Source organism: Syzygium oleosum, unplaced genomic scaffold, assembly GCF_021117445.2.
Source record: "Syzygium oleosum isolate NSW1041296 unplaced genomic scaffold, Sole_v2.1 Sole_v2.02, whole genome shotgun sequence".
Taxonomy (NCBI): domain Eukaryota; kingdom Viridiplantae; phylum Streptophyta; class Magnoliopsida; order Myrtales; family Myrtaceae; genus Syzygium; species Syzygium oleosum.
In genome coordinates, this window is record NW_026607486.1 from 10,342,120 (window position 1) to 10,368,805 (window position 26,686).

Here is a 26,686-nt window from a genome sequence, read left to right on the forward strand (position 1 = left end):
ATTTATGTGCATCCAATCTCTATAATCTTCAGGCAACATTTCACTCTGCAATTGGACTCTTAAAGATTGTACTGTTATCTCCATCGGTAAAACTGCTTCTTGTCCATATGTAAGCATATAAAGGCTGACACCTGTACTTGATCTTCGTGATGTTCGGTATGCCCACAATACTGTGGACAGTAAAGCATCCCATTCTCTTGGATTTTCCTCTAGATGTTTCTTGATCAGACCAATAACAACCTTATTAGTAGCTTCAGCTTGTCCATTCGCCTGGGGATAATATGGTGTGGAATAGACCATTTTGATTCCTCTTGATCGTGCAAATTCTATTACTTCACCTCCAGTGAACACCGTTCCTTGATCCGCAGTAATCGACTCAGGCAAGCAAAATCGATGAATTATGTTTTCTTCGATAAACTTGATCACAGTCTTTTGTGTAATACTCTTATATGGAATGACTTCCACCCACTTTGTAAAGTAATTCGTAGCCAATAAAATGTAAATGTGCTTATGAGAAGAAGGTGGATAGATCTTACCTATTATGTCCATTGCCCATCCTCTAAATGGCCATGGCTTTATAATAGAATGGAGCTCCATAGCAGGTACATGTTGCAATGGTCCATATTTTTGACATGAAAGACACGCCTTGGCATAGTTGATATGATCCTGCATCATTGCTGGCCAAAAATATCCATACCTTTTTAACAGCCATCTCATTTTGATTCCTGCTTGATGGGCTCCGCATATGCCTTCATGTGCTTCTGCCATAACCAATTTTGCATTATCTTCATCAAGACAACGTAAGAGCAATCCATATGAGGATTTTCGGTATAATTCTTCTCCTAATATGACATATTTCTGGGCTTGCCTTCTCAGCTTTCGATCCCTTGAGTCTGGATTCTTCAAATATTCGATGATAGTTTGTCTCCAATCCTCTTCTCGAACTACCTTGCTAACTGCTATCGGTATCTTTCTTTGTTCAGTAGAAGGTACCGACAGTGTTATAGTAGTTGTGATGTCTGCCAACTCTTTTGATATTCGGTATCCAGAAGCTACTTGAGCCAACTCGTTAGCCTCGAAATTTGTGTCTCTTTTAACATTGATTATGTCGTACTCTCTGAATTGTTCTAATTGCTTCTTAGCCAAATAGTAATAACCAATCAAATTTTCATTTGAACATTGGTATTCTCCCTTTAACTTGTAAGTTCCCCATCGGGAGAAATTATTATCAATCCTGCTCCAGCCATACTCTTAGCACGCGATCCATCAAAGTACATAGTCCATGGTAGCACTTGACTGAAGCTCTGCTCATTTTCTTCCATTTGTAAACATGGGTATTCGGTAAGAAAATCGACAATGGCTTGGCCTTTTACTGCTTTGATCGGCACATATATCAAATCAAACTCAGACAAGATAAATGCCCACTTGGCTATACGCCCTTTTATAACAGGTCGGGATAGCATGTATTTTATTATATCAGTCTTGCCGATCACATGCACTGTAGTTGGCAATAAATAATGTCTTAACTTCATACAAGCAAAGTATAAAGATAGACATAATTTTTCAATTGCGGTATATCTTTTTTCAACATCAGTTAATGTCCTGCTCAAATAATATACCGCTTGTTCTTTTCCACTCTCATTCTCTTGTGCCAACATACTCCCGATAGTTATATCGGTAGCCGATAAGTACAATTTCAGTGGTTTGCCTGCTTTTGGCGGCATTAATACAGGAGGATTCATTAGATAGGCTTTGATCAAATCAAACGCCTTTTGTTGTTTCTCTCCCCATATGAATTCATCCTGATTTTTAAGACGCAGAAGCTGTGTCATCGGCTCCATTTTATCAGACAAATTGGCAATGAATCTTCTAAGAAAGTTTATTTTTCCAATCACCATCTGCAATTGTTTCTTTGACGTAGGATGGGAAAGCTCCATGATAGCCCTTGTTTTATTCTTGTCAATTTCAATTCCCCTCTGATTGACAAAAAATCCCAAGAAATTTCCTGCTTGTACTCCAAAGGCGCACTTGGTTGGATTCATCTTCAATTTGTACTTCTTCATCCTAATAAATGCCTGCTCGAGATAATCCAGATGATCTTCTTGGGTTGATTTAACCACCACGTTGTCAATATAAACTTCTAAGAATTTACCGATCATATCATGAAAAATAAAGTTCATTACCCGCTGGTATGTAGCTCCTGCATTCTTCAATCCGAAAGGCATAACTACCCACTGAAAAGTCCCGATCGCACCATGACATCTAAATGCTATCTTCGGGACGTCTTCCTTAGCAATAAAAATCTGGTTATAACCCGAATGACCATCCATCAATGATAACATCTCATTTCCCGACGCTGAGTCTACTAATATATCTGCCATGGGCATTTGGTATTCATCCTTTGGAGTGGCATTATTTAGATCCCGAAAATCAATACAAACTCTCAGCTTTCCATTCTTCTTTTTCACAGGGACAATATTTGAAAGCCACTAAACATACCTGGCTGTTTCAATAAATTTTGCCTTCAACAGCCTTTTTATTTCCTCTTTGACTTTATCAACCACATCTGGAGCAAATCTTCTTGCTAACTACTTATGCGGACGAAACCCTTTCTTGATTGGAAGGCGATGTTCTACAATATCTCTTGACAAACCGGGCATTTCATGATAGTCCCATGCAAAGCAATCTTTGTACTCTTTGATCAGGTTAATCAACTTTTCTTTCATGCCCCCTTGCAAAAACGTACTTACATACACTAGACGAAAACAACCAGGCTCTCCTATATCAACCTCTAATAATGGATCTTGAGCCTCCATTGTTCTCTCTTCTTTGGCTAATAACTCTTCCCATTCATCAATATAATCTGAGGCTTCCACATTTTGCTACGTCATTTCCGCCAAGTGTGCGAAGTACCTTTCACAAACTTCTTGCAATAAGAACTTGTTTTCCATAAAGAGTGTAATTTTTCTAATGCCAAATTTGACTTGGGGATCCATTCAACTTTCATGTCCCCGAAGCTGCAATAAGCAAAGGACTGTGGATCTGTCCCTAGTGATTCAACAGCATAGCCATCATGTGGACAGTCTCGATATTCTTGACAAATGTCAGTCCACCCGATTGAAGCATATCCCGAATCTGCCTCAACATATTCCACTTTCTCGCCATTCCAAAATGCCAAGATTTGATGCAAAGTTGAAGGTACACACTGATTAGAGTGTATCCAATCTCTTCCGAGCAACAGATTATATGAACCATCATACTCTACTACAAAGAAAGTCGTTTTGGACGACTTGAACCCTATAGTTAAATCAAGTACTATTGCCCCCTTGACTTCGGTAACTTCCCCAAGAAAATCAGATAACTGAACATTGGATGGGATAATGTCGTCGTCATCTTTCCTTAATTTCTTGAAGTATTTGTAAGATATGAGATTTAAAGTAGCTCCAGCATCTACAAAGATTTTACCGACAGACCTACCATTGACCCTGCCTGAAACAACCAAGGACCTTAAATGCTTTGCTTTTTCAGAAGGTACCTTATCAAACTTGATGGCTTCTTTGTCGGGGAACTGAAATTCTGCCATGGCTATCTCCTTTTCTGAAATGTGTTCAATGTCTTCTTCCACTATCAGATTAGTTCCATATTTCGCTGGAAGTTTAGCATGGACCATGTTTATCCGTATTGGAGAACCATATTTCTTTGATATCTTGGAGTAGCCAGTTCGGTAACTTCTGCCATCTTCTTGTGACAATTTAGGATCCAAATTTTTTTGCTCCACTTTTCTTTGTTGTTTTGGGTTGAGAGCTACGGTGATCTGCCCAAAATTAATTGTCTGTGGAACCTGAGAAACTCCCTTCTCCCTTTTCATTTCAATGTGAGAGCTACTTCCCGAATCACTTGGTTCTGGTTTAATCCGATCTTTTTCATCAGGGTTTCTTTTCCAGACCCAATTACCTTTCCTACTGACAGATGTGAAAGGTAAATTTTGCCTTGCTGTACCTTTAGCTCGACCACTCTCAAAATTCCTTTGTCTGTTTCTCATTCGCTAGAAACGCCTCTTGATGGTTCTGTAAGATGCCTGTCCCAGCGCTTTAACTGTTGACCATTTTCCTTCAGGAGGGTCATACGGCACCTTAACTGTTTTTCTTTTGTGGACTTCCTGAGAAATTGATGGTGGTGGATCATCAAATTCATCTCCCCAGCCAGTCGGCTCGACTGGCAATGATAGAGGTGGATAATCATCCGTATCTCCATAATAGACCACATAGTCAAATTTCCCACTAGGTTCTCCAAGCAATCCGACTTTGGGATCACCTTCCTTATATCATTGCCATAAACTCTTTTTCTTTGCAGGCTTTGGTAATGTTTCGTTTTCCTCATGAACTTGCGTAACCAATTCCCGAATTGGAGGGGCTAGTTGAGATGAATCAGGGTGGTATTCCTTCCTCTCATACCTATGACCAACATCTTTTCTTTCAAGCACTTGTGCTGTCTGTCTTGGGTGAATTTCCTCCTCTCTTGCTTGTACCGAAGAGTTTTCGGTAGCTACAATCTCATATTTTACCTGTGGTCTACCTATCCTGCGGACAAACGATCCCGATCTGTATCTCCCCCTCGTTCCTCTCATGTATTGGAACCTGGGAAACTCCCGATCTTGTCGAGTCAGCTCTTGGTGACAACGAGTGCAAAGTTGTTTGTTGTTATTGTCTGTCGTCTCTCGTATATTAACCGTGCTGATCATGTTCGGGAAAGGGTCTGTGTCTACTTCCATTGGGGCCTTGCCTTTGTCTTCGGCAAATTTAATCTTGCCTTGGCGAATCGCCTCTTGGATAGTCTTCCTAAACACAATGCAATTCACCGTATCATGAGTTGTAGAGTGATGTCATTTGCAATATCTCTTATCTGTTATTTCCTCCTTTGACGGGATTACTTGTCCTTCAGATAATTTGATCATTCCATCTTTCAACAGCAGGTCAAATATTTCATCTAACTTGTAGATATCAAAGGAGTAGTTATTTGTCTCCTTAGCCTTGAACTTGGATACATCTCTCACCTTGGCCGTTTTAAGTGCTGGGCATACATACGATTTTTCAAGCACCATAGTTGCTACGGCTATTTCATTCTCCTCTTCGGCTGTACCAGCATGTTCGGTGCTTTCAGTAAATGCCACTGTCTGCCGATTGTCCTTATTCGGCTTCTTATCTTTCTCCTTCAACAAGTGTTCGTACTTGGAAACCCGAGCGTTTAACTAAAAGAGATCGTCAAAGGCTTGTCCTTCAAATCTTTCCTTAAGGTTAAACCTCAAGCCGTTAAAAGCCAAATATGTGAACTCTTTCTCAGTGAGTGATGTTAAACATCGGTTCCTGGATTTCTTGAAACGTGTAATAAACTGATCTACTGTCTCGATATTATATTGATACATCCTGGCCAAATCGGCTACCGTTACCTCTGGTACCGTTCGGTAAAATTGAGAATGAAACTGCCTTTCCATCTCGGCTCATGTTTGAATAGAATTCGCAGGCAAATTTGTATACCAAGTGAATGCTGTTTTTGACAAAGACAATGGGAACAACCTTAACCTTAAATACTCATTAGTTCCAGCTTCTCCACATTGTGCCAAGAATCGACCCACATGCTCCACAGTTGACTGATCCTCCTCTCCTGTAAATACAGCAAAGTCTGGCATCTTGAAACCCTTTAGATATGGTATGTTATCAACCCAATCGGGATGTGGCTTCCTATATACTTGTCTTGGCAATCCCCTCTCTGCTCCCAATTGTTGCATTACCAATTCTGCAACTCTATCTGGGTTCCATGGTCTTAAATTTTGCTGGCCTAACCAAGGATCTTGACCCCTAGGATCAAACTGCTGAGGTCTATTCACCCCTTGCTTCTCCATGTTGAAATTAACGGGTAATTGTGGCCTATAAAGAGGATTTTCTATCACATGAGGATATGGTTGAGGCGCAGGTGGTCTGATATGGTCAACATTAGGCATATTTATTGGTGGAGGTACGTTCAGCACTGGTGGTGCATTTGTGACCATGGGATTAACCAAATTAACATCATTTGGGGTATTTTGAGGGAAATTATAAGCACTAACACCATTCATAAGGTTTATAGGGGTAGGATTCTCTGGCCTCGGTATAATTCTAACAGGAAGTTGAGAATTTGATCCCCCATTACCATTATATCCAACATGAGGAGGTCCCGATGTTGGTGGAAACGATGTTGTCCCAAGCGGATTTGCATAAAAGGGTGGAACTTGAGAAGATGAACCGGGACGCGATATTACCTCATTTATAGCATTGATCACCATGGGCTTTATCACATCAGTCACATGTCGCACTATATGATTGGTAATGTCGTTCTGCTGTTCCTCAAACATCCTTTTCATCGTGGCTACCAAGGTGTTATCTGGTGCCAACGCGCGGGCTTGTTCTTCAGTTAATTGTCGAGGAATGTCGGCATTCTCCTCTACTTGATTAGCCGCAGAGTGTTCAGAACGTGCTTCATCAACTGGATTGTTGACGTTACCGACCGGTATTCCTTCAGATTGCCTAGTTCTCACCATTTCTCCAAATCTTACCACGTGGGTCCCACTGGGCGTGCAAAAAAGATGTTCGCTCGTTTTGAGACGAGGAATATCTTTCACCGAAACTTTGATTTTCGGTTTTTATTAAGATAGGTTCTGTGGCTTGATTTCTAGGAGAGTTGTGGCAAAGAAGGAAACAAAGTGGGCACAAGGTTATATGGAACGGATATAATTCGAATGAATTGAAAATGGATCTGAGATTAACAGAGTTCCAAGCTAAGTTACAATACTCTTATGAAAGCTGTAAAGAACTTGAAGGCTAACTAAAGTTGCAGAAAACTGTAAATGTAGGAAGTAAAGTTACAGAAGAAACTAAAATGCAGATAGTCTTGAGTGTTTTTGCATTGTTGTTGGTGATGCCCCTTCCTTCTTTCTTATGAATATTTGTATCTCCTCATATCCTGCAACTGCTTGTCGGTTACTTCTATGTTTTCAAACTTTGAATTTTGGCGCTTCCAATAACTGCCTTTTCTAACCACGTTTTACCAGTTTTATTGTCCGCCAAAACTTGATCTCAACCGCTGGGACGACTTCAAATTTGGACAAGTAACTCCCCACAATATGCTCGTGCTCACTATTTTCGGTTTTTGCTCATAACTTCCTGCTATCGTGATTTACGTGGCTGGGCTGTGATTCATCTTTACCTATTTCTCTATAATTTCGGTATATTCCCGAAGTGTAAACTTCCCGAATTTCGAAAAGAGTCAACGTCCCGAGGCATAAACGTTCCAACGCTCTTTATATTCCCGAACTATGACTTTCCATGTTTCGGTAAACATACCGATATTCATCAACTACCGAATTCGGGATATGATGCCATTTACGCTTGCTTCCCAGCATGTTTCCGAATTTTATCCAAACGTATTTCGGAAGATGGCTGATTTCCATTATACATCAGATTCGGCATTGAAGCCAACTCAGCGTCTATGCCGATTCTTATTTTGGTGTCAACAGCTTGATCACTTAGCGGATTAGGACTTTGACATGAAAACGATAAAAACAAATGTGGGGTTGCTTAGATAACAACCAAAACAAGTTCATTGTCACCAGAAAATTCTCTCAAGGCATCCTCATGGAGATCGTGGCTGATGTTTCTCCCAATTGTCACCAGAAGATTCCTTTTTCGATCAATTTCATTGAGATTCGTTGATTTCAATTAATCAAGGTAGGTTTCTATAGCTTTGTAGTGATCAATTCCAAAGTATCACTCAATGATCCTAATATCATCTACAGTATAAAATTGAAGTTTAACTTCAATCTATAGTTGATACTCAAGGTAGAATGAGATGGAATTGGATAGTTAGAAATCGTTAGGACTAGTCTAATTCCTTAAAAATCGATTAAAGGCTCAAACTGAAACTCGACATGAATATGTGAAAAAAGACCAGATTTTTTTTTCTCACTCGACATCCTATTGGGGTACCGTGTTCTTCTTTATAAGTTGGCTCCATTTGAAGCTAGTGGAGAAAGCAAATGGAGTTTGGCTGCTTCCGGTGAATATGGATCAAGGGGGAGAGGCAAGGAGTGGTGTCGGCACTATAATTGAAGAGAACTTCAGCAAATAAACTAACCACAGCCCCCGAGTCAGCCAATGGCCTCTTTCCGAGCCTTGTTGTTTGTGGTCACCCGTTCAAAAGATCGCCAAGCCCAAAAAAGAGAAGTGAATGATAGAGAGAGAGAGTGGTAGATAGACAGAAAAGGAATTAATGCTTGTTTTCGAGTTGTGCAGAAAGATCCCTTTGAGGTACAACAATAGTTTTCTGAGCTCTATTCATTTCTCCATATATCATCACCTAATTTTGTGTGTCCGAGTCCGATTAATCTCTAAACATGGGTAGAAGCACGAAAATAGCCCGTTACGGGACTTAAGCTCTTTTTGTTTTGCAGAAAATGAATGATTCAAATATATTTTCTTAAAATGATTGTTTGTATCACTTACAAAAATGAATAAATGGAAAATATCTTTAACATCCACAAAAATCTTTAGATGTAAATTATTAACGATAATAAAAGTATTTTCCATCAACTAATTACTTCAAGTGATATATGTTATTGTTTTTAGGAAAATGTTTTCCAAAATGGGCATCTCTGATATTAGTGTAGAAACACACACAAATGTTTTGTGTATATACAACAAAACATATATATACATGTATATAACTAAGATGAGGAGATGTATATATACATATTTATGTTGTATATACACATGATTTCCCATCGAAATCATAACAATGAGGATATTAGTGTAGAAACACACACAAATGTTTGTGTATATACAACATATATATATATATGTATATGTATATAACTAAGATGATCCTTATTCCTCGTAAACTGTAATGAATCAGTTCACAACATCATCTTTCTCTTTCATACATTTAGATAAGAGATTTCTTCCCTAATTGTGTAGGAGGATTCCAGGGAAAACAAGCATCGAATTTTCTAGTCACTTCATCGAGCCTACAAGGACCATTTGGCGAGATCTTCCAAATACACTGCTCCCAAAATATTGGTAACTACTTTGCACATATATATAGAACCAATTAAATTGACTCGGCCATGCAAAGCTGCAAAAGAATCTAGTCCTTCCAAAGAAATGGGGATTGGATGAGAATACCGAGCTGCGTGTTATTATATAATGGATTCCGAGATTGTTGTCCTTGGATTTGCAATGTACTGTTAGAGTAGTTCCGGCCAGCAATTATTTTGGATCTCAACATTTCTTGCCCCATACATCTCCTACACAACTAGTTAGCAACAAAGAACAAACGAACTAGCTCAGCTGATGAATTCGTCGTCGTGCCATATCATTACTCTAATATCAACATCATTAAGCTATTTAAGGTCGAAGAATGGAGCATATCGGATTAAGCCAGCTTGTCACCACCATATTTACCTTTTTTTTTTTTTCCTTTTTTCCTTTTATCGAAGTTTGCTTTTTTTGCAAATGCCATGCATTCACTCATATATGGGAAAAGAATTGCTGTATTACCTACTTTTGTTTTCCTTTTTTTAGTAGTTGGGGAAAAGAATTCACTTATTACCATTTATGTTTCCATATTACCTTTTACATTCTTTCCTTTTTACTCTGGTATAAGAATTGCCATTTTTTCTTTTTTACTTTTAGATGAGAATTGCCACAAAGATCAGCTCAAATCAGGTAGAATATCTAATGTATAGCTTAATTAAAGGACAAAAAATGAATACAAATTTGTAATAGCTATTGTCTAGAAAAGGAAAAAATTACACTTTGCAGACGCCACGCATTCACTGATTTTATTTTTTAATCATAAAACATTAGGAACTGCTGAACATATTTGTGAGCTTACACTACCATGATGTATTAATATTTGAGGGACTTTTTTGGAAAAAAAAGTGAGATTGATAAATAGTAATTTGCTAGTTTAAAAGCCAACAGGGAACCATTGCACAATCTCATTTTGATTTTGTGAAAAAAATTTGACCGAATGATCTTTAATAATTTAACTATTATGATAATTCGGAATATCTTCAGAATTATGGTGACTTCTATGCCAAATCTTCTGGAGCTAGTGAAACCAACGGCCAATTGCCTAGATACCACAAAGAGGAAGACAAGTGGCTTAAGGAAGTTTTGGTAAAACCAAGTTGCTTAATTTCTTCGTTGTAGAAAGATCCAAGTTCGTGTCTCTCTGGGCATTGGGTGGCTCCAGAATCACATCACTGCGGTAAGCTCTGATATTTTCTGCATGATTTCTTTATGTTTCGATTCTTTTGGGGTAATTAGGGTACGCCAAGAATACGTATTGCTGAGGCCAATTTTGCTTGAACGTAAATTGCACGCATGCCATCCAACATCTTTGGGTTCTATCCCTATCGAGCTGAAGGGATTCATTCAATTGGAAAAATTGATTTTTGCTGCCGGGTGTTCTATCATTGCGACAAAATGACTCGACTGAATGAGTAATGATTTTTACTTTGTTTCTCCATATATTATTATCCATTTTTTTGTGTCTGAGTCCGGTTTATCTCTAACCCTATGTGGGAACGTGAAAACATCCTATTTCGGGACTATTTCGTATTTTCCGAAACTACCATTCTTGATTGTCTCAAAACAATTTCAAGTGCACCCTTATTCGATCTCGTTTTACAACTACAATTTAAAAAGAAAAGAAACTAATCTCCAACAGGCAACAATCGCACCCTTTGAGCCAAGAGCTACATCCCTTCTATACTAGTACAATAGTGTTAGGGCCATACCCTTCTCGTTTAGATTCATAGCATCGTTGCCGATTCCGATGAATATGGCCTACAATCTTAGCTTCCTCGAGTTGAATAGCAACGTTACTTGAAGTCAAAGTTAAGAATGTGATTATTGTTCTCCCATGGCACACACCTAAACTGGCCATTGCAAATCTCTCTAGCCAGGTTGCTTTTAAAATTACTCCAAGATCAATGGCCCAATACACCGTCAACTGTGCTTTCATCAACAGCTCAAGAATATTAAAATTTGATATGGCACCAGCTTTACAAATTCGAAACTGACACGATTTAACACTTGTTAATCTTTTTCCAATTGAAAAAAATTTACATTGAAACACTTTATAGTGATAAAAAAAAACAATACTAATAGTAAGGACAAATGGAATGACACAAACGAAAAGAGAACACTATAAAGAAAGAGATGCCTATCGAAATTTAAATTATGAGGATAGTAGAAAAAACACACACAGTGTATAGGTATATTTGAGAGATAACTAACATGATTCTTATTCCATTCAAATTGTAATGTATCAGTCAACATCATCTTTCTCAATCATATGTTTAGATAAGGGGTTTCTTCTGCAATTGTGTAGGAGGATTCCATGGATAACAAAGATCAAACTTTTGGGACAATCCATTACACCTACAAGGACCATCGGCAAAGATCTTCCAAAGACACGCCCCGCAGTCTGCTTTTTCCGTGCCTTGCACATATATATCAAAATACTTAAATTGACCCGGCCATGCAAAGCTGCAAAAGAATAATGTATTCCAAATAAAATAATTGGGATTGAATGAGAATCCCCAGTTGTGATATGTTATATCATGGAATCCGAGATCATCGTCCTTGGATTTGCAGTGAACTGTTAGAGGAGTTCCAATCGGCAAGTTGTTATTGATCTCAACATATACCTTGCCACAAACATCTTTTACACAACTAGTTAGGAATAAAGAAAAAATAAATATGGGCTTAGCTAATGAGTTCATCATTGTGGTGTACATGGCTCCATATCAACATCATTCAACTATTTAAGGATGGAGAATGGAGGATCTCTTATTTCTTGCCATAACCGTATTACTGCTCCTACTCTGGGATTATAATTTCCAAATTCCTGTGATTTTTTTTTTCCATCTTTTGATTTTTTTCCTTTTATTGAAGTTTCCTTTTTTGCAAATGCCATGCATTCACTGATCTTTGGGATAAGGATTGGTATATTACCTTTTTTTTTCCTTCTTTTAGAACCTGGGATAAGAATTTTGTATTACCTTTAATATTCTTTCCTTTTTACTTTGGTATAAGAATTTCCATATTATCTTTTATGTTTCCTCTTTTTACTTTGGGATAAGAGTTGCCATGTAAGATCAGCTACAAATCAAGTATAATATTTGAAGTATAGCTTCATTTTGTTTTTGGTCGATAATGTATGGCTTAATTAAAGGAAAGAAAACCAAAACAACTTTGTTATAGCTATGGTCTGGAAAAGGAAGCAATTATACTTTACAGATGCAACGCATGCACTGATTTTATTTTTTAATCATAAAAATGTCACATCCTCACTTAGACTGGCCAAGTAAACCAAGCTTATTGGACCACTTGTGCCTAGGCCTACTTAGTATAATCTAAGACTCGTAATTGCCAAATCTTAGGCTCTTAAATGTTAAGACCACTTGGGAAATTATTGGCCAAGTAAATAACGTCATTATTATGAGCCTAGATGAACACATAAGCAAGTTAGAGTGCCACCTCTTGCCATTAGTTAGGAAATGTGTAAAAAATCCGTTGGATCACTTAGCATACATTAATGAGGGTCATCGTTACAAGAATGAGTATAAATAGACCCTCCCCCTCAATTCCCCCCCCCCCCCACACACACACACACACACACACACACACACATCTCTCTCTCTCGGACGTATCGCTTGCCCTTTCCCCTTACCGCGGCCGTTCACTCACTCGCCCCTCTTGCCGTCGACCGTAGAGTGTAAGTGGAATCCCTAGAATTAAGTTAGGCGGCCCGTTTGTCGTTCATGCTTGGTTGTTTGCTTGAGTTTCGGTTTGATAATGATTTTGGTGTGTACAAGTCATTTCACGTCCAGGGCCATGGGCAAGTTGCGTACCGGCTGGTCATGAACCGATCTTGGTTGCGAGCCACGCCCCGTGCTTGGTCATATCATGGTCGCATGGGTATCACAACACTTGTTGCATATTACGCCTTCGAGCCATGTGTATGCTGGCTAAGTCGAAGAGTAAGAACCAATGAATCCGGGAATTGTTATGAAAATTTCATTCGCATGAACACTTAACGAAAGATAAGATCCGGCATTACTTGATGGTGGCGTCGATGCCCTGGTTGAGCCGGGATGCCTCTTGACAACGAGATGCCTCGGGGAGAGTTTCGGGATGCCCCGGTTGAGCCAGGATATACCGGTTGAGCCAGAATGTCCCGTTTGATGATGGGATGGATAATGATGAAAGAAGCCTTGCACATGTTCATGTTTCTTCTATGGTTACATGGTAAGACATAGATTCTTGACATGCATGTAGTTGAATAATTGCTTTAGCTTTGCTATTGATCTGCCATCGATACATAATAGTGGTCTATGTTCGTCTCACACATCTTCGTGCCAAGTTAGAGGGTAAATCGATCCCCTACCTTCGAGCTAGTGATTTTACTTGTTGAGCTTATCTCACTCCTTTCTTTCACAGATGTGTAGTATGGCTGCACACACCCTTCCTCCCCCCGTGTTTGGAGTCTCGATGAACATAGAATTTTCCTTTCATGACGTGATAAATGTGGAGGATGAAGTAACTTTTTCGTAGGAGTGACTCAACGGTTTGGATTAAAGTCGGGATTAACAAAATGGTCGCCCCATCGCTATTCTGCCTAGTTCGTCATAATAGACAAGGATCTTGTGGGGTCACTCCGGGGCTTCAGCAGCCCATCGGGACCCAACGGGTCTCTCTCTCCCATAGACGACCACGGACGGAGGAAGGACGAAGGGAACCAATTTTGGTAGAGGTGGATAGTATCCCCTAGTTTACCCTATGTATAAGTATGTAATGTAAGGGTCGTTATAATGCCCCACCATATAAAATGCATCGACGCCTAATAATATGAGTGTTTGATGTATCTTCGTGTTGTGATAGGTTTTCTTGGCACGCTTCCGCATGCTTATAAGAAAACTGAGAAAAGAAACGGATCGCGATGAGGGTGATGCGCCTGGGGCATCACTGTAATAGTGAAAAAAGGGAGTACAAAAAGCGTGACCTCTTGTAAAGCCATAGGTTTAAGCCAACGAAATTTTATTCCAAATTATCATTCCATTCCATTCTTATATTTTCCTTATGAACAAAGACTGATTTTGTTTATTTTGTGAAAAATGAATGATTTAGAAAATATTTTTTAGAAAGTGATTGCTTGTATTGCTTGAAATAATTAGTCAATAATAAATGTTTCATTATTAAATACAATTTATATCTAAATATCTTTGTGGAGAACGAAAATATTTTTCTTACATTCATTTTTGTAAGTGATATAAGTAATCATTTTTAGGAAAAAATTTTCTGAATAATTGATTTTCTGTGAAACATATGGAGTCACTCATTATTTTATTTTTTTTCACTTTATTTTTTCAGTCCATTATATTTCTCTTTTTTTTTTGTCAGAATAAAACTTTCCATTACTTTAGGGACAGATCCAATTACAACTTGAAGGAGCATCCGAACAAACAGGGTTCCAGATGGCTTGAGGAGGCCTAGAAGCCCAATTACAAGGCAGGACATTACATCTTTGGGCCTTTGCCAACCAATCAGCAACTTTGTTCGCCTCCTTGTTACAATGGGCTAAACGAGCTTCTAGGAATTGGGCCAAGAGAGTTGTGCACTCAGTGACAAGAGGAGCAACTTCCCACGAGGCCTGAGGTCAACCTGACAAAAAGGTAGCCATTCCATCGTGAGGGAATGAATCCAGTTTTGGCAGAAGATAAGTTTCCTCTCCCCAAGATAGATCTTGCAGCCATTGTGTTTTTCCTCCCTTCCGTATGAAATTGACCAAACCATTCTTTGATTCTGGAGACTGTGTGAAATCTGGATTTTTAATTGTTGGGTGGTTTGACTGATTTTCTGCTGAAAATTGGATTGGTGCTACCATTTGGATTGGGAAAATTAAACAGGAAGACATGACAAGTAAAGGTTGGAGATGGATTTTGGGGTTGATATACATTGTTGCCGTTGCCACCATTTGGATTGGTGCTAGTTTTTTGGTTCAGTCCGTGGTTCATTTAGGAGTTTCTCCTTTCCTTATCACATACATATGCAATTCATTGGTCATCATTTATATCCCCATATTTGAAATTGGGCGATATGTAGAGAAAAAGTATGGCAGTTTGTGGTTTTGGTGGAATAGGAAAAGTGATGATATTAGCCCTTTGCAAGGACCGGCGGAGTTGGAGATGGAAAATTTACTTGCAGAAGTGGATTTAGGTGTGAAAGCTGATGATCTGGATCCATCCATGTCTGCGGAGGAAGGCGAAATAAGTCAGCATGGAGGATCTGAGTATGAGAGTGAAAGGGCTTTGGATGATCGAGCTGTAATGGGTGAGGAGGCTGACAAGAGATTGGATGCAAAGGGACGTTGGACTAGGATGAGAGTCGCGGAAGTCAGCCTTCTCATTTGCCCATTCTGGTTCTTTGCGCAGTTCACTAGCAATCTGTCCCTAAAGTACACTAGCATCACGTCAAACACTATCTTGAGCACCTCATCAAGTCTATTCACATTTTTGGTCTCTCTGGCATTCTTGGGAGAGAAATTTACATGGCTAAAGCTGATTGCCGTTCTTCTATGCATGGGAGGAACGATCATTGTTAGTGTGGGCGACTCGGGGTCAGCACCTTCCCGAAAGGACACTGCTCTTCTTGGAGACATCCTGGCTCTTGTCTCAGCTGCCCTGTATGCTGTATACGTCACCTTGATTAGGAAGAAACTACCCGGTGATGATGAAGAGCAAGGTCAAGTCAGCATGGCTAAGTTCCTTGGATACCTGGGGTTGTTTAACCTCGTGCTATTCCTTCCTGTTGCCCTGGTGCTTCATTTTGCTAAGCTGGAGCCGTTTACTAGTAAAGGTGAGTAGCAAGGTGCATAATTTGATTTCTTTTCTTGATTTTCCGTTTAGTCATCTGAAACGCACCATGCTTTTATCGAAAAAAAAAACAGTGGTCAGGTCTACGGTGGTTTACTTGATTTTGATTATATTTTAAGGAGACTGCCGTTGCTTGTTGAATTTTTCTTTCTCTTGTTCTTGATATGACGTTTGTTTGATTCAGAATTCTGTTGATCTATAGTTTAAGCTATTGGATTTGCCAAAATATGCTGGAAGTTCCAACTCATTGATCTGCTTCTTTTACCCTTTCCCAATTCATACTCAGGTTTGTTAGATAATGTGCTGAGCGATTACTTGTGGGCCAAAGCCGTTCTTCTGACTTCTACCACCGTCGCAACAGCTGGTCTTACCATACAAGTTCCGTTGGCAGCTGTTGTAGAATCATTGACTGGCTAGGCGCCTCATCTCATGGAGTGCCTCGGCACAGTTGCGGTCCTGATTGGATTTGCAGGCATCATAATGCCTTCTGATGCTTTCAGCAGATCAACAGAAGCCAGTGTTGATCTCGAAAATGAAGACATTGGTAACCAAGACCATGCTTCTTCGCATGCTGACTGCTGAGAAATCGCAACCGTGTGTGGATATTTTTATCCAGTTTATTGCAAGGCATGTGCTATTCAGGCTCAACGATCCACCCATGCATGCAGAAGAGTCCTTCCTTACAGACGAAGAGTTTGAGTTCTTTAATCTTATGGAAGTTTACCATACAATGATCTCACTATCAGCTAACTTTAACGTACTTTGGCAGTCCAAGCACCATTCAGATGTTGGAATGCTTAAGGGACTAGTTTCTTCTGTTGTCAAGGAGCTGGTTGTTGCTATAGGTTGTCTTCTAGACATAGAATACGAGGTTATTGAGGAGGACCTAGAAAGTTTGTAGCATTTGTTGCTTGTACACTTGGCTACGGGGCTTTCTGTAAATGATTCATCTGACAGAAACTCATTAATAGGCAAGATACTCGACCTAGGATGCCAGCTTGTCAGTCTCTTCAGTGAACTTCGCCAGGTTTGTAAATCATAATAATCAAAGGCTCGAAACATCTGTTTAATGTCTGCATCAATCTTTTTCAGATGAACCTGTGCTCAACTGTCCGCTTGTTTTGTGTCTAATCGTTGTTTGGATCTTTTCAACCTTTGGCTTGTTGTTCTTTATTTGATATCCTTTGCGTGATGCAGGTGAGCAATGTCATTTTTTCTCTTAGTAAAGCTGCGAGGCTCTTAGCAAATTGGGAGGTTAATGATAAGAACAATCCTAAAATGGTTGTTGGCACTCATGCCTCATATGATGCATATGTTAACTCAGTGGGAACGTTACTGTGCTCGCCAGAATTTAAGGTGGCTGTTCATAAAGCTATCTCATCCATACCAGAGGGGCAAGCAAGTGGATGCAGTCAGCAGTTGGCAGATGCTATATCAGAATCTCTGATATGGATGAAACTTTGTTGCTCCAAGAATGTTGGAGAAGGATCTGGCTGCGTGAATTTACGAAGATGTGCTATAATTAGCTTCAACCTGCACTGTGAATTGTTGGGCAAAGGGTTTTCTGAGATATACAGTTGTTTACTAGATTCCATCACTGTGACAGCCAGCACCAGTGTGGCAGTTGGATCTTGTATAAACAACTTGATGGCAGTAATACGTCTTAGTTTGAGTACTTTGGTTGAACCACAGTTGGGAAGCTTAAGTGAGTTCCTGTTGTCATTATCAAAGAGTAATTTTGATAAGAAATTGATTAATAACATTTTGTCAATGAAGCTTGGCTTGTCCAGCCATTGGGCTTTTGTGTTCTTCTTTCGATTGTACTTGTCATGTTGAAGCCTATACAGACAAGCAATAAGCCTTATGCTCCCAAATTCATCAATAAAGATGTCAGCTTTCATGGGCGATTCATTTACATCATGTTCTGGAAAAGATTGGACTTAGAGGGATGATTTGCCAGATGATGGCTATTTTTCATGGGTTGTCAAACCTTCAGCTTCTGTTCTGACTGTCATTCAATCTGTATCCGATATTTATCTTCAAAATGGTGTTGCGGATTGCTGTTGTCTGGTTTACATATTGCATGCCATGGCACTTCAGAGGCTGGCTGATTTGAACAGGCAGATAAAATCTGCCAGGTATGTGCCACAGAGCAAGAAGGAAATGCTGCTTAACATCTCCCTTGACGTTGCAGACCATTCCACTCTGTGCTGAAAATGTCAAAAGTGGGAAGAGAATATTGTAAACTTGAGACAAGAAGCACAGGGCCTCTCTGATTTCATAATGAGATGCCCAACTTCTCTGGTGAATGATCCATTATTCTCCACTTATTCTGAGGCAAGCACTAATACATGTGCCCAGTCTCCACACGTAAGTTATCAGTGGGATTTTGGTCTAGGCTCTATAAATGAAAAAACATTGCTCACTGCAATTTGGTGGATCATAAGCCAGAGCATAGATATCTGGTGTATTCATGCTTCTAAAAAGAACATGAAGATTTTCCTCTACATTTTGATCCAATCTTCTCTTCCTGCTATAACTGAAAGTCTTTTCAAGCGCAAAACTCCCAGTGAGATGCTCTACAAGTCGGTGCACCAAATCTCATATGAAGTTCTACACGACTCTACTTTTCATGAGCATAGAGTAAGAAATTGCCCATGGTCTTCCTATGATTTGATTACTAATTTTATGTTTAGTTGCAAAAGCATGTCGACGAGAGGATTTTCTCGTTGTGTTTTCATGTGTCTTTGTCTGCCGAAATGTCCTTTTCTTTACTGTTTACACTTCTTTACTTATCGTTATTTTGTGTTGGTATCAATAATTGCCTAGGAATTTTAATCGTCTTTTGAATTAGTTGTCCATAGGCACTTGGCATCAAGGCTTTGTTGTGTGATGGAGCAGTTAGCAGGGTCATCATTTCGCCATGCTTCATCTGGGAAAGTTCATCTCTGCTCATCACCTAATTGGTCTCATTGCCTGATTAAACTTCAGAAGTCATTATCGGTCGATTCATGCAGCAAATGCCACAGCTATTATTCGAAGCGGACTGCTCCCTCATTCAATAAAGAGACAATTGTTGATTGCACTGAAATAAGAGCATCTCAAAGCATGATTTTTGCTGTTTGCATTGGATTTGTTTAATCTTTTTAGTCGGATGCCAAAAGACTACTTAAGTTCGAGATCATTCAAGCGCTATGCAACTCACATTATTAACGTTGAAAGGTAATTTGGTTTCTGTCAATCGATCGGTTGTTCAACACAACTTCTAGCTGAGATTTGTTGTTGGTTTGAAAAATTTTAACAATGATGATGGATGTCAAGAATTCTGAAACTTTTGAGGCAATCCCTCCATGCAGTCAGTATGTGAGAACTTTAAGGGAAAACTGAAGAGTGCCTGGAGAAGATTTTGGATGATTGATATCTTCCTCTGTCCCTTTCTCTTTCTGTTGGTTTTGTGATTTATATCATAGCTTCGTTTGGCCTATAATATTTGCTCAATACAATTCTCAGATGATGAGTTGTTTGTTGTTCTTTGTCTTCTTTTCAAATGCCATTCATATAAATTCTGATTGAGTTCTTTCAATAATCACAAGTTTTGAGAGTAGAAGCCCTGAAACATATACATGTGTGCACTTTAACCTGTGTACATGTATCTGTCGTAGAATAATGAACTGGCATTTGTTGGTCAAAAAAAAGAAAAGAATTGGCATTCACAACACATCAGAGACAATTGCAGCTATAATCCTCTTAGTTTCACTTGTCGCCCATTTTCTCCTCTGCCAAAATGCCTCTCTTTGAACATTCTTGACCTGAGTCAGACATAAATGTGATGGGAGAAACCATTGAACATGCATCAGGGGAAATTCATAGTTTGGGCTTATAATGCTATGTTTCTTATTGAAAAGTGTTCCTGATGCGACATGTTTTTGGTACAGTGGTATCTCAAAACAATTCATAAGCTTTGAGAGTTAGTTAGACAAAAGCTGGACTGAGCTTACTTGATAAATTTCCCCCTTCAAAAGTTGCAGTCTTACCTTTTCTTGCTTAAATAAGTTAATTTTCTGAACAAATCAAAAGCTTGTTATTTTGTTATTTTGTTTTTAGTCTGCCTTTTAGCTTTTCTTTGAGGATTAACTGGTTCGTTTCTTTCTCAGACTTGCAGCTAGCAGCTTACTGGATTTTCCAGGTGCCCCATTCTCATCGAAGCATAGTAAGCACTTCAAGTTGTTCTTATATTGTCAAAAGGCTTTAAAACATTTAGTTGAAGCATCTTTCAGCAATGATATAGAAATAACTGAACATCCACTGTGTGCCGTTATATCTAAAGGATTATTTTCTCTTGTATGGCTTTTCAAGTCAATAGTTGTTGTAAGTGGGCTTCAGGATGAATGGGGAGAATATAATTCTGGCAAAGTGAATCTGTCTTTAATGGACCACACATCATGTATATTCCTAATGTTTAGCAAGTATTACTTTTGTCAAGCACTTTACCCGATTGTAAAGTCTAAATGGCACTGTTCTGACATTGGCCAGGGAGAGACAAATTTAGTTGAACCAGGTTCATGTTGGGATTCTTCTACACATTCTGAAGCTTGGAAAAGCATCTGCCTTGTTGCACAGAGTATGAAAGAAGAGACACAAAGCTTATTTTGTTCTCTAGAAGACTCTTTTCACGCTAAAAAAGCAAATGCTGGTCAGTACTCCTCAATAATGACTAAACTATCTACCATTATATCTTGCCTGAGTGGTTTCTTTTGGGGCTTAGCATCTGCTGTTACCACATTGATGCAAAAGCTCGGGTTCACAAAGTTATATCTCACATTGGAAGCATGAACCTCTTTGCAAGCTCGGCCTCTTTATCGACATATTTACAGATGTAGTTAGTATCTTTCTGCGGATTATGCTTGGTCAGAATGATCAGCAGTTAGGATATTTAGGTCATGAGAAAAGTAGTAAAATGTCGAACTACAACCAGGACATATTGGGAACTGATGTATCGTCACATAGTGACTCTTCACCTGTCCCTAATATATCCAGCCGCAGTGAACAGGATGTTGTAACTGCCTTCTTAGAGTCATCTGGCTTTACTAATCAGTCAGTGGTTACTGATGTTGGCCCTCAGTTGTCACATGTGGAAGGTGATGATTGTGTTGCGAGAATTTCAGATGAAGTTAAGTTGCTTGACCTGCAATATTTAAATAAGCCTTTCTTACAGCAGTTGTTTAAAAGTGATAATCCTGAATCAGCATTTCTGCCCAGGAACTTTTTTATTGGTTATTCAGCCATTCTAAAGCTGAATTTGAAAGACCAGCTCTTCTCTTATCTACAACTTTGGTGCGAACTTTTATGGCAATGGCGCAGTTCCTGATCTTGGAGTTGGTTAATGGTTTTCAGCTGCCATAGCCATCATCATTTGTTTGCTTAGATAGTGTTCTGAAGTATCTGGAAGATTAGGGAGTCATTTTACCTTCACTAATCTCACATTATCCAGAAATGTGTATGCCAGACTGATAAATTGCAGTTGGTGGATCTAGGTAAATGCATTGTGTTACAAGGGAAAAGATATACTTTAATGACTCATGAGACTGGGTCAAGCACCAAGACAATTCCTGGTCATGCGAGACTAAATGGATCAAAAGATTATCCTCTGGAATGCTGCCTGGATGACATCAAAGCAAGGTTGAGAACGTCATTTACCATTTATATTAAGAAGGCTGCAGAGTTGCATCTCTTATCCGCTGTCCAAGCAATAGAGAGAGCATTAGTTGGAGTGCAGGAATGCTGCACAGCTAAGTATGGCATCACTTTTGGAAGGGTAGAAGGGACTGTCTCACCTGTTGTTGCAGCTGGCATTGACTTGTTGGATATGCTCCTAGAAAATGTTTCAGGTAATACTGTGTACATATGTTTAAGGTGTGGTTGAGGGGAAGAAGTTATGTATTCTCGGGTACTTTTTTCAATGAGTAACAAATATAGGAATAAACTCTCCTGAATTGTTGCTTAACTAATATTCACTCTCTGTCGATAGACCAAGTATTAGATATTAATAACTTGATAAATCTCTTTGCCTTTTTTTATTGAGGAACAAATAATTTGATGATCCATGGTTGTTTTACAAAATAACTTGTATAAAATGGAAAGAAAATCTATTGGAAATATAATGGGAGTGAATAATATTGAATCAATGTCATAATCTGATTCCTGGGTGATTTTAAATAGTTATTGTTTCCCTTTCTCTTTTTCTGTTTCAACAATCTATGATGGCTAGAAACACACACATTGAATGAGACAGTGGTCCAATAATCTATACTTTGCTGTATATGTCCAGAATTGTCATTTAAAAGAAAAACCGAAAAATTAGCTATGTCTCCCTGTAATTATACTTCTATATCAGGTGGCAATAGTGTATCTTTACATTTAGATTAATGTAAGCCTCAACCCTTGAATTCCTTCTGTAGGTCAGAAACGTTTGAGTGTGGTCAGAAGACACATTCAAAGCTTTATGGCTGGTTTGTTCATTATAATTCTGCATGTGCGAAGTCCACTAATTTTCTTTGAGAGTCCACCTGGCAAGGGCTTTGGTGATCCTGACCCAGGATCAGTCACTCTTACGTGCATTGAGGTACTGACTAGGGTTTCAGGAAGACGTGCTCTCTTTCAATTGGATCCTTGGCATGTTGCCCAGATGTTACGCATACCTGCAGTGCTGTTCCAGGTCTTCTGTCAGTTTCAACTGAAAGATCCGATTTCTTCCGAATCTTTATTTTCTTTGAAGAATCTTGACATTGATCAGCCGTTTTCAGTGAAGCTACATGCCACCCGTTGTCAATTGCTGTGTACCGTTCTTAAGCATCACAAAAGGTATGTTATGTTTCACAAATTCCTGACACGTGCTCGCAGTGAAAAGTTGGTCAAGAAACTTATTAGTTAATTTAGGTGGCAAAATAGTCGGATTATCTATTGGGAAAAAATTAAGGGGGGGGGGGGGGGGGGTGTGTGTAGGGGGCAGGCCCCCTAGAGGTGTCTTGTGGAGTGAGGGACGAGAAACAAGAACTAGAGAAAGGTTGTTTTCGAAATAATGGCATGTGGTTAATTCAGTTCTTTTCCCACAGCAGTGTACCTCTTCTCACTTCTGTAAACTCTCTGTCTGTCTGTCTCTCTCTCTCTCTCTCACACACACACACAGACAAAAGCATACATACAGGGAGATCATATGCTTACACGAGATATTATTGTCATCTTTCATCGCCCTTTCTTCCACCATCGAGCATTTCTTTGCTGAAAACATACTCTATGGTTGTGTATTTTCTAGTGAATGCGAAAGAGACATTTCTTTGCTTCAAGATTCCACTTCTGTTCTTGTCAATTGTTTGGAGACTGTAAACATGGACCTGGTGGTCAGGCGAGGCTATCTTTCAAGGGATGAACAAGAAGGGGCCAAATGAGCATGTTCTCTCCGGAGGATTTATGAAGAGGTGATTTTGTAGTTAAACCGTTTGCTTTGTGTGGTATTGATACGCTACAATTCCTTAGTTGTGCTTCATGTTCATGGAATTCATATTCTTGTGCGCAAGTTGCTCTGTGGTCTTTATAATGCTGGCAATGAGCATGTGGGGATGCACACCAACTTGGCTGAGAGTTCTTTACTAGATTTTGTGATGCTTGAATATTGTTCAGTTATGGCAAATGTCACCATTGAAGTATTTGTTACATTATTCTTTTTTTTGTGCTTGATCACTCCTCATCTCATTGACATGTTTCCACCACTCATTTGAGTCCCTCTAACTATATGCTTATTGATTTCCTATCGAAAATAAAAAGTTAGGTTTCTTATGTTGGAGAACTTTTTTATCCTTGTGTGTTCAATTGCTCATAATCTCATTGATGAGTTCCTCTTCATTTTACCTCTGTATGACAATTTCTTCAAGCAGAGTGGTTCATTCGAACCAATTGCAATGACCTCATGGACCTTAGTGCTGGGGAGAGATTTATAATATTTGTGTCAAGTTTTCATGCATTAGCATTGAAGAAGCTAGTTTCTTGAAAATGGGTATATGACCTACAAAATGCTGGGAAATTCACAAAACTATGTGACTTTAGGATCCAAATTTGGTCTAGTTGTAGGAGAATGAGATGTAGTTGGAGAATTACGCTTTTCCTAGCAATAAGCTAATAAGCCAGCGCAAGAAGTGCAAGAATGCATTCGTCAATTTGCCAATCATCGGATTGCTTTATTTTACATTTGTCTGTATTTAAGCCTCAAAACAGAAGGGGAGTCTTTAGTTGGCAGTTAACAGAAGATAGCAGAATCTCAGTTTTAACTTTTATGTCCTAGAATGATGATTGATATATGCCTTAGAAGTATCAATGTCCAAACCATGATTTTCATGAGTATGGTACCGTCTTGTGTTTAGTTTTCTTATGGTTTGGTGTTTTCATCCTTTTACAGTTAAGGCAGCAGAAAGATGTATATGGGCGTCATTGTTTAAATTCTTGTCCAGTATATATACATATTCGGAATGCGGTCCCGTTAAGGCTGGATTCAGAAGGTGCCTTCCTTTGGTGTTTCGCTTTAAGTTTGGTTAAGTGAGCAAAGTTAATATTGGTTCGTGTTTTGATGCTGACAGAATGGTTTACTTTTTCACTCTATCAGAGAGAAATAGATGAAGCTTTGAGACCTGGGGCGTATGCTTTAATTGATGCTTGCTCAGCAGATGATCTTCAATATCTTCATACAGTATTTGGAGGTATGCTTTTATAGCTGACCTGGCTGCAAACTATTTTCGATGGACAACATTTTCTTTTTCACGTTTCATAAGTTGCAATTTCCTTCTATATGCAGAGGGTCCTTGCAGGAACACTTTGGTGTCTCTGCAGCATGACTACAAGGTGTACTTTCAGTATGAAGGAAAAGTTTGATGTGAGCATACTTGTTGAGAGGAAAAACTGAACTGAATGCTTGGTTAGGTCTATGTGACCCCAAGCTATCTATTTATAATAAAGCCAAAAAGGCCAAAATTACAATATTACCCTTATTGCTGCAATATATAAAATAATAAAGGAAATAGACAAATATGCCCCTATTAGCCAAGTACTCTCAACACTCCCCCTCAAGTTGGAGCATAGATATCACACATGCCCAACTTGACTAAAACAAGATGAAATGATTTACTCCCCAATCCTTTAGTCAACATATCAGCAAGTTGATCACTGGACTGAACAAAGGGCATACAAATTAAACCACTCTCCAACTTCTCTTTGATAAAGTGCCTGTCAATCTCCACATGTTTTGTACGGTCATGCTGTACAGGATTGTGAGCAATACTAATGGCAGCTTTATTATCACAATATAGCATCATAGGAATAGGAACAGGAACAGATACACCAAGATCTTCAAGTAATCCTTTAAACCATAACAGTTCACAAACTCCATGTGCCATTGCACGAAATTCTGCTTTAGTACTAGATCGAGCAATCACATTTTGCTTTTTGCTACGCCAAGTCACAAGATTCCCTCCTAAGAAAGTACAATACCCAGAAATAGACTTTCGGTCAGGAGATCTAGCCCAATCAGCATCTGTATAGGCTTCAACTTTCAAGCCATAACGAGGAGATAAAAGAATCCCTTTTCCGAGAGCAGACTTCAAATATCGAAGGATTCAAAGAACAGCATCCATATGAGTAGAGTATGGATCATGCATAAACTGACTCACTAGGCTCACATCAAAAGCAATATCAGGTCTGGTGTGTGATAAATAAATCAACTTGCCCACTAACCGTTGATAACGACCCTTATCTACGGGATCACCATCCTTTTCTCGAAGACGAGTATTGACCTCAATAGGTGTATCAGAGGGACGACATCCTAATAACCCAACTTCTGTTAAAAGATCAAGGACATACTTCCTTTGGGATAGAGACACCTTTTGAAGATCTGGCAACTTCAATCCCAAGAAAGTATCGGAGCTTTCCAAGATCCTTTATTTCGAATTCTTGTCCAAGAAAATTCTTCAACCGGCTTATCTCATCAGTATCATTCCCTGTGACAATAATGTCGTCTACATAGACAATAAGAATAGTGACTTTAGCACCTGATCTCTTCACAAACAAAGTATGATCAGCATTACTTTATTTATACCCAACAAAGATCATAGCTTTCTGAAACCTACCAAACCAAGCTCGAGGTGATTGCTTTAAACCATAAAGTGCACGTTTCAGCTTACACACTTTACCTTGAGTTTTGTCACAAGAAAAACCTGGAGGAATCTCCATATATACCTCCTCTTCTAACTCTCCATGAAGAAAGGCATTCTTCACATCTAACTGCTGAAGATCCCATCCCTGGTTTACAGCACACGAAAGTAACACTCGAACAGTATTCAACTTGGCAACCGGAGCAAAGGTTTCCTGATAGTCAATACCATAAGTCTGAGTAAATCTCTTCGCCACCAACCGTGCTTTATATCTGTCCACAGTACCATCCATCTTCTGTTTGACTACAAACATCCACTTACATCCTACCGGTTGTTTCCCAGGAGGAAGAACAACAAGATCCCACGTGTCATTTTTCTTCAAAGCATGCATTTCCTCCACCATTGCTGTCTTCCACTTCTCATCTGCAAAAGCTTCTTGCCAATTCCGTGGAATAGAAACAGAAGATAGAGAAGATACAAAAGTACGATAAGAGCTGGACAAAGAGTCATATGAAAC

General features: G+C 39.1%; 1 protein-coding gene and 1 pseudogene across 1 annotated transcript; both read left to right on the forward strand.

Annotated features, from left to right (window-relative positions):
• Positions 1–14,779: 14,779 nt before the first annotated feature.
• On the forward strand, positions 14,780–20,644 carry LOC115690082 (uncharacterized). The gene is made up of 5 exons (XM_056308355.1): positions 14,780–15,959; positions 16,263–17,003; positions 17,174–19,198; positions 20,139–20,186; positions 20,510–20,644. Exons 1-2 carry the CDS (start codon positions 15,017–15,019, stop codon positions 16,391–16,393), a joined length of 1,074 nt encoding a protein of 357 aa, XP_056164330.1. The 5' UTR covers positions 14,780–15,016; the 3' UTR covers positions 16,394–17,003; positions 17,174–19,198; positions 20,139–20,186; positions 20,510–20,644.
• On the forward strand, positions 16,509–24,907 carry LOC115689255 (uncharacterized; annotated as a pseudogene).
• The last annotated feature ends 1,779 nt before the right edge of the window (positions 24,908–26,686 follow it).

Bases quoted from the DNA above. Each gene is read 5' to 3' on its own strand.
- LOC115690082 (XM_056308355.1), top strand. From the start codon at position 15,017: ATGACAAGTAAAGGTTGGAGATGGATTTTGGGGTTGATATACATTGTT. The intron at 15,960-16,262 runs GTGAGTAGCAAG...ATTCATACTCAG, and splicing joins GGAGCCGTTTACTAGTAAAG to GTTTGTTAGATAATGTGCTG.